The sequence below is a fragment of the Nerophis ophidion genome, linkage group LG22 (assembly GCF_033978795.1).
Source record: "Nerophis ophidion isolate RoL-2023_Sa linkage group LG22, RoL_Noph_v1.0, whole genome shotgun sequence".
In the NCBI taxonomy this organism is placed as follows: domain Eukaryota; kingdom Metazoa; phylum Chordata; class Actinopteri; order Syngnathiformes; family Syngnathidae; genus Nerophis; species Nerophis ophidion.
Window position 1 is genome coordinate 18,847,805 of NC_084632.1, and position 8,873 is coordinate 18,856,677.

Sequence of the window (8,873 nt, forward strand, 5' to 3'; positions counted from 1 at the left end):
CATTTAAAAAATCCCGAGGCACACCACTAGCGGAGAACCTAAAAAAAATAAACTCTACTCTTTAGCGATATTGAAAAAAAAAAAAATTGGTTCTCGCAACTGTAGGATATCAATTCAAACCACTATTTTGTTGTTGATTGTCATGTTATGCACGGATGTACTTTGTGGACGCCGTCTGCTGCGCCACATGCTGTAAGTCTTTGCTGTGGTCCAGCATTCTGTTTTTGTTTACTTTGCAGCCAGTTCAGTTTTAGTTTCGTTTTGCATAGCCACTATAGTTCGTCTCAAAGTAGGTCTACTGTCACCACCTGTCACATCACGCCATGACTTATTTGGACTTTTTTGGTGTTTTCCTCTGTGTAGTGTTTCCTATTTTGTTGTTGATTGTCATGTCATGTACGGATGTACTTTGTGGACGCCGTCTGCTGCTCCACATGCTGTAAGTCTTTGCTGTTGTCCAGCATTCTGTTTTTGTTTACTTTGCAGCCAGTTCAGTTTTAGTTTTGTTTTCCTTAGCCACTGTAGCTCGTCTCAAAGTAGGTCTACTGTCACCACCTGTCACATCACGCCGTGACTTATTTGGACTTTTTTGGTGTTTTTCTGTGTGTAGTGTTTCCTACTTTGTTGTTGATTGTCATGTCATGTACGGATGTACTTTGTGGACACCGTCTGCTGCTCCACATGCTGTAAGTCTTTGCTGTTGTCCAGCATTCTGTTTTTGTTTACTTTGCAGCCAGTTCAGTTTAGTTTTGTTTTGCATAGCCACTATAGCTGGTTTCAAAGTAGGTCTACTGCCACCACCTGTCACATCACACCGTGACCTATTTGGACTTTTTTGGTGTTTTCCTGTGTGTAGAGTGTACTATTTTGTTGTTGATTGCCATGTCATGTACGGATGTACTTTGTGGACGCCGTCTACTGCTCCACATGCTGTAAGTCTTTGCTGTTGTCCAGCATTCTGTTTTTGTTTACTTTGCAGCCAGTTCTGTTATGGTTTACTAAGGAGGACGTGACGGCAAACGGACACCAGGTGGCAGTATGTCCAAAGATTTATTAAAATATATATATATATATATATCTATATTAACAAATGTATATATATGTAATAATCAATCAACAGAAAACATACTAAGTAAATGGAGCGTGGCAAAAACTCTAGAGTGTATGGTGTAAGTCTAAGTGTGTTAATTAACTGAAGTGTGTTTTACCCAAGTGTTGACAAAAGAGAACGCGGAAGTCCGTGGGGCAGGCAGAGGGTTCAGGTCAAACGAGCGAGGAGTCAAGGTACAAAGGAGGCAGTCAGAATCCAGAGGGAGATCCAGGGAAAAGAGTGAGACGCACAGCTCACCTTGCGGGCGACGGAGGATTCTGTGGGGACACGGGAGAAGACACTGAGAACACGTTGAGGTACAGGGCACAGGGAGAGCAGCTTTGCATAAAGCAGGGTGATTGCTTACGGTACGCATTTGGAACTAAGTTCCCGCACGGATCCCTGTGTCCACTGGTCTTTTATGCTGCTCATCGTCAGTCACAGGTGTGTCCTGCAGCCGGCTGCGGCGGAGAGTGGTCGCGGTCCGCTTGATGAATGCGGGGGCGTGTGTGGAGTGCGCTGTCGGCGGGTCCTCTGGTTGGACTCGCAGCGGAGAGAGACGCAGAATGCGCATGTCCCACAACAGTATCCCCCCCCTATGGACAGATTCCAGATGTCCTAGAATCTGAACACCCCCAAAAGCAGGAACAAAAATCAAGGGAGGGTGGAGGGGTGAACTGGTGGTGGGTCGCCAGCCCAAGTGTCTCAGAAGCCATCGGGGACAAGTCTGGTGGCGGCGCCGGGTGGACCGCCGCTGCGGCCGGCGAAGTGGACGACCAAAGAACGGTCGACGTCTTGGCCGTCGGTAAGGTGGGCGCGAATGGTTCCCTGGTGCGGGCCGCCGGACACGAGGAGGTGGACGGCACTGTAGTGAGGACCGCCGGACACAAGGAGGTGGGCGGCGCCGTGCTGCAGCCCGCCGGACACGAGGAGATGGCTGAGGAGCTGAAGCCAGTGCTACTGGCTGAGGGGCAGGGGTCAGGGCCAGCCTAGGTATGGGTGCTAGCTCACAGGCTAGCCTGGGGACAGGTGCTAGCTCAGGGGCTTGCCAAGGGGCTGGTGCTAGCTCGGGGGCTAGCTCGGGGACTGCCGCTGGCTCGGGGGCTAGCTCGGGGACTGGGGCTAGCTCGGGGGCTAGCTCGGGAACTGACGCTAGCTCGGGGGCTGGCTCGGGGACTGACGCTAGCTCGGGGGCTGGCTCGGGGACTGACACTAGCTCGGGGGCTGACGCTAGCTCGGGGGCTGGCTCGGGGACTGACGCTAGCTCGGGGACTGGCGCTAGCTCGGGGGCTGGCTCGGGGACTGACGCTAGCTCGGGGGCTGGCTCGGGGACTGACACTAGCTCGGGGGCTGACGCTAGCTCGGGGGCTGGCTCGGGGACTGACGCTAGCTCGGGGGCTAGCTCGGGGACTGGCGCTAGCTCGGGGGCTAGCTCGGGGACTGGCGCCAGCTCGGGGGCTAGCTCGGGGACTGGCGCTAGCTCGGGCGCTAGCTTCGGGACAGGTACTAGCTCGGAGGCTAGCCAGGGGACTGGTGGCTGCGGCTGGGAAAAACGGAAGATAGGTGGGATATCTCGGGCAGGGGGAAGTCTGTCTGGTTGCAGCTGTGCTACCACATTAGCACAGCCACCAGTACAAAAATGAAAAACAGATGGTATAGGTATGGCAGGGGTTTGCCTGGCTGGGTGTAGATGCGCCACCACATCAGCACAGTCACCAGCACTATCCCCCCCTTCCGAACGCGGATGCCAAACGCCTCCAGCTGACTGAGGAATTGTCACTAAGGGTGGGAGGTGGGTGGCCAGGCGCCGGGCAAATTCATCCCTCCCCGTATTGAAATTAAACAGTCCCTTGACGGAGTGTTGAGGACTATAAAAATTGTCCATGGTGGAGGAAAAAGACATCGTGACAGGGGCAAAAAGGAAGGAGGAAAGTTGAGAAAACCAAAAAAAAACAAACAAAAAGTCACTGGGACAGAGCTAAAGTCACTGGGGGCTATGAAAACAACAACAACAACAAAAAATACTGTGCCGTCAGGTCCTACTATTTAATTTTTCTGGCGGGAACTTACTGTTATGGTTTACTAAGGAGGACGTGACGGCAAACGGACACCAGGTGGCAGTATGTCCAAAGATTTATTAAAATATATATATATATATATATCTATATTAACAAATGTATATATATGTAATAATCAATCAACAGAAAACATACTAAGTAAATGGAGCGTGGCAAAAACTCTAGAGTGTATGGTGTAAGTCTAAGTGTGTTAATTAACTGAAGTGTGTTTTACCCAAGTGTTGACAAAAGAGAACGCGGAAGTCCGTGGGGCAGGCAGAGGGTTCAGGTCAAACGAGTGAGGAGTCAAGGTACAAAGGAGGCAGTCAGAATCCAGAGGGAGATCCAGGGAAAAGAGTGAGACGCACAGCTCACCTTGCGGGCGACGGAGGATTCTGTGGGGACACGGGAGAAGACACTGAGAACACGTAGAGGTACAGGGCACAGGGAGAGCAGGTTTGCATAAAGCAGGGTGATTGCTTACGGTACGCATTTGGAACTAAGTTCCCGCACGGATCCCTGTGTCCACTGGTCTTTTATGCTGCTCATCGTCAGTCACAGGTGTGTCCTGCAGCCGGCTGCGGCGGAGAGTGGGCGCGGTCCGCTTGATGAATGCGGGGGCGTGTCTGGAGTGCGCTGTCGGCGGGTCCTCTGGTTGGACTCGCAGCGGAGAGAGACGCAGAATGCGCATGTCCCACAACAAGTTCAGTTTTTGTTTCGTTTTGCACAGCCATCCCTAAGCTTCAATGCCTCTTCTTGGCTGCATTCGCCTTTTGTTTATTTTTGGTTTAAGCATTAGATACCCTTTTACCTGCACACTAACTCCCGCTGTCGTCTGCACATTGTGATCACGACATACCATGTTCCTGACATCCATAAATCAATTAGCTGTTTGCAGATGATAATTACTGGTGTGCAAAAAATATTTTTAACCCAATAAGGTGAGATCACATCATTTCCCCCGGCACACCAGGCAATATCTCACGGTACACTAGTGTGCCGCGGAACAGTGGTTGAAAAATACTGATCTAGGGTGATGGGTCTAATGCAGAGAATAATTTCGCCACACCTAGTATGTGGGCACTTTAACTTTTTTATTACCTATTCGTATCCATTTGTAGTGGGTGGAGCCTGGCGTCAAACTGCTTATTGCTAGCCTGTCATTACTGCATTTCAGATGATCAGCTCGCCTTCCAAACTGATATAAAGCGTTTACGTTTGGGTCTGATCACCACTACATGTTAATATCGACACCAATATCGCCCACTTGTGGTGGAAAATTACAACGGTCATAACATCCTTCCCCATACTCCAATCTTTCTGAGATTTTCGTTGGTGGGTCGATAATTGGGGAGGTTGTGACCGCCGACTTAGCATTGAGTAAGACACAACTGCATAATTGTTGTGGTGCCAATATCGCACTCTTGTGGTGGACAATTACAACGGTCATATCCTCCTTCCACATGCGCCAATCTTTCTGAAATGTTTGATGGTGGGTCGATAAGTGGGACGGTCGTTACCGCCGACTTAACCCCGAGGTGCAACGGGGGGCAAGGGCATTCTCAACGCTTCTCGCTGATTTAATATTTATTTTATATTTACATTGAAGACATTGTTTTCTATAACTGTGCTTTGGGCCCTTGTACAACATCCCTACTTCAATGTTTTCTTGCAGAGGTGCAGGCAGTGTATAAATGTGTCCTCAGGCATTTTACTGAAGTATAACTTTTGAATCCTAAACTTTACCAGTCTAGTCCTTGACATAAGTGCATATTTATCTGCACAACACTGCATGTTTCTGACTCAAAAGTACTGACACGCGTGATGCAGCTACAACAACTAGATTGCCCAATCATAGGCCCTCCCGTCCCTGCCGCTTTTGCACACACACGCTCACACACATTCTGTACATACACACGCTCATAGTTCATGTGTTTTTTTAAAGGCACACTCTGACCATGTGCCGGGGGAAGGAGGAGACAAGCAGAAAGAGCCATAGAGGGGCAGAGTGAGGGAGGAGTGTATCCTCAGAGAGTTCCGCTCAGTTTGGATTTGAAAACAAACCGCCTCGGTCTCCGCCGTCACGTTTGTGTCCAGCTTTTCACAACCGCATGAAGCAGTAAGGAAATGGCTCCTTAAAAGCCAGCGCCAACTTGGCTTTGGGCGCGCTTCTGACGGGCGGCATGCAGCCGAAACACAGCGAGGAGGGCTTTCCTCCATCTGTCCGTGCGTCAAAGGAAACCCGGTGCGGCGTGAGGGGAAAGGAGAGCGCGCACAAGAGTCGAGGAGTAGCGGAGTGTCCGGGGGAGGAGGAGGAAGGGGACGATTAGGGGAGAACAACCAGAAAGAAGAAAGGCTGAACCCCACCACGACTGCAAACATGAGTTTGCCGACTAACTGTGTGTATCTGGCCCCCTCGTTCCAGGACCGCTACTTCAAAATGCGCAACGGGAATATCTGCGGGTCACCGTGCGCCGTCAATCGACCCATCGATATTGTGCAGAAACGAAGACGGTAGGCCAGATGTGGAGTCAATGCATTGCACTAAATTCTCTTTTTATACTTAGCTCCTCTATTCCTTATAAATCACTCAATATTTGTGATTTTAGATGTGAGTGTTCACTTCAGTCAATTGTTAGGGCAATTTCTCCTACTTTTAGTGTATATCCGTATGTTTACAATGAGATCTGAAATGTCAAATTTAGAGTGCAGCAATTTTCATTTTGGTAAATACACTGTAAATATGCAGGAGGAAATGACAATTTTTAGAAGCACAAGTGACTTAAAGAAAAAAAAGTGTATATACATATATACACACATACGCACACATAACTCATTTATATATATATATATATATATATATATAATATATATATATATATATATATATATATATATATATATATATATATATATATATATATATATATATATATATGTGTTTTTCCTGACCTAACGTATATTCCGTTCTATCCCAGTATTGAGCACTGTATAACGGATAAACTACAGAAACCTTGACTATATATGTATGTATACATATATATTTTAGGGCTGTGGATCTTTGGGTGTCCCACGATTCGATTCAATATGGATTCTTCGGGGCCACGATTCGATAATATATCGATTTTTTTCGATTCGATTCTCGATTCAAAAACTATATTTTTCCGATTCAAAACCATTCTGTATTCATTCAATACATAGGATTTCAGCAGGATCTACCCCTGTCTGCTGACATGCAAGCAGAGTAGTAGATTTAAAAAAAAGGACAATGTTTTATCAACTGGTTGCAATGATGTAAATTTGTTTTAACTATTAAACAAACCAAAAATATGACTTATTTTATCTTTGTGAAAATATTGGACACGGTGTGTTGTCAAGCTTATGAGATGCGATGCAAGTGTAAGCCACCGTGACACTAGTGTTCTTTTTTTTTATTTTTATAAATGTCTAATGATAATGTCAATGAGGGATTTTTAATCACTGCTATGCTAAAAGTATAACTAATATTGATACTGTTGTTGATAATATTAATTTCTGTTTCACTACTTTTGGTTTGTTCTGTGTCGTGTCTGTGTCTCCACTCAATTGCTCTGTTTATTGCAGTTCTGAGTGTTGCTGGGTCAGGTTTGGTTTTGGAATTGGATTGCATTGTTATGGTATTACTGTGTATTGGTTTTTAAAAAATGAGAATCGATTCTGAATCGCACAACATATTCGATCCGATTTGTATTCGAATCGATTTTTTCACACATCCCTAATATAAATATATATATATATATATTTATATATATATATATATATATATATATATATATATATGTGTATATGTAAAGGTGTATATATATGTGTATATGTAAAGGTGTATATATATATATATACTGTATATATATGTATATATACTGTATATATATGTGTATATATAAAGGTGTATGTATAAATATATATGTCCATCCATTTTCTACCACTTATTCCCTTTGGGGCCGTGGGGGGGCGCTGGTGCCTATTTCAGCTACAATCGGGCGGAAGGCGGTTTACACCCTGGACAAGTCGCCACCTCATCGCAGGGCCAACACAGACAGAGAACATTCACACTCACATTCACACACTAGGGCCAATTTAGTGTTGCCAATCAACCTATCCCCAGGTGCATGCCTTTGGAAGTGGGAGGAAGCCGGAGTACCCGGAGGGAACCCACGCATTCACGGGGAGAACATGCAAACTCCACACAGAAAGATCCCGAGCCCGGGATTGAACCCTGACTACTCAGGACCTTCGTATTGTGAGGCAGACGCACTAACCCCTCTGCCACCGTGAAGCCTTATATATATATATATATGTATGTATATATATATTTATGTATATATGCATATATATGTATATATACTTATGTATATACGTATATATATTTTTGTATATGTATGTATATATGTATGTTTAAAAATAATATTTTACTACTTGTATAAAAATCTATGATGTTATGAAAAATTGAAAAAATATTTCTGACTAAAAGGTGACTAAACTTAAAAAACGTAAGAAATAATGAAACTTCATATCAATAGATAGATCAAATGTGTTAAAATACTTCTACCATTTAAAGTTTAAAAAAAAGGTAATGTTGACACTTAAGAGCGGATCCCTTTTAGATCTTAAAAGTAAATGTGCATAGTCAATCTTAAGATTGCACAAGGGTTATACTTGGGTTTTTTTGCATCCACAATAGTTCTTAATGAGGTCAAAAATATGCATTTAATTCAATTCAGGTTTACATATAAAGTTTTCCTAGGATTTCAATTTAGCCAGGGTGAATGCGTGGGTTCCCTCCGGGTACTCCGGCTTCCTCCCACTTCCAAAGACATGCACCTGGGGATAGGTTGATTGGCAACACTAAATTGGCCCTAGTGTGTGAATGTGAGTGTGAATGTTGTCTGTCTATCTGTGTTGGCCCTGCGATGAGGTGGCGACTTGTCCAGGGTGTACCCTGCCTTCCGCCCGATTGTAGCTGAGATAGGCGCCAGCGCCCCCCGCGACCCTGAAAGGGAATAAGCGGTAGAAAATGGATGGATTTTTGCAATAGACACTAGGGTTTCGCATAAGTTAAAAGTCAAAGTACCAATGATTGTCACACATACTCGGTCTGGCGAAATTATTCTCTGCATTTGACCCATCACCCTTGATCACCCCCTGGGAGGTGAGGGGAGCAGTGGCATCAGTGCCCGGAAATAATTTTTGGTGATTTAACCCCCAATTCCAACCCTTGATGCTGAGTGTCAAGCAGAGAGGTAATGGATCCCATTTTTATAGTCTTTGGTATGACTCGGCCGAGGTTTGAACTCACAACCTACCGAACACAGGGCGGACACTCTAACCACTATGCCTCTTAGTAGGTTATTGATTCCGGCAGGGCTATTGAGTCTGAAATGTGTATGAAATACTGGTTTTCAAAATAATACTAATATTGAAGGGCCCCCACGTTTCATAGTTTTCTGTAAACGCGGCCCCTAAAACGATTTAGTTGAATAGCCCTTGTATACAAATAGAGGCGTGGCAGTATTTAATCATGTGTTAAAATAGGGAAAGGATTCATGTGGCTCCATTCTGGCTTGGGAGGAAAAGGGAACAGGGTTAATCATATTGCAATGCAGTCTGCTGAAAATGATGGAAATTGCCACTCTATATAGCAACTGATACTGTGGTCAAAGTTAAAGTTAAAGTACCAATGATTGTCA

The 8,873-nt window shown here is 45.2% G+C and overlaps 2 protein-coding genes across 9 annotated transcripts in view; one reads left to right on the forward strand and one right to left on the reverse strand.

The window, feature by feature from the left end:
• Positions 1–8,873, forward strand: part of LOC133540631 (cAMP-specific 3',5'-cyclic phosphodiesterase 4D-like) — a 232,097-nt gene that overhangs the window by 145,423 nt on the left and 77,801 nt on the right. The window contains exon 1 of one of the 8 annotated variants that reach the window (XM_061883408.1): positions 5,101–5,661. The exons of the other annotated variants lie outside the window; for them this stretch is intronic. Coding sequence (XP_061739392.1) covers positions 5,528–5,661 — 134 coding nt within the window. The 5' untranslated portion in view covers positions 5,101–5,527. Of the gene's footprint in view, positions 1–5,100; positions 5,662–8,873 lie in introns of those variants that run through there. 8 annotated transcript variants of the gene reach the window in all.
• Positions 1,109–3,312, reverse strand: LOC133540633 (uncharacterized). Its single transcript, XM_061883413.1, has 2 exons — positions 1,458–3,312; positions 1,109–1,368 (listed from the first exon to the last, which is right to left on the reverse strand). The coding sequence occupies exon 1, from the start codon at positions 2,991–2,993 to the stop codon at positions 1,473–1,475; it is 1,521 nt and encodes a 506-aa protein (XP_061739397.1). The 5' UTR covers positions 2,994–3,312; the 3' UTR covers positions 1,109–1,368; positions 1,458–1,472.

Bases quoted from the DNA above. Each gene is read 5' to 3' on its own strand.
- LOC133540633 (XM_061883413.1), bottom strand. From the start codon at position 2,993: ATGTCTTTTTCCTCCACCATGGACAATTTTTATAGTCCTCAACACTCC.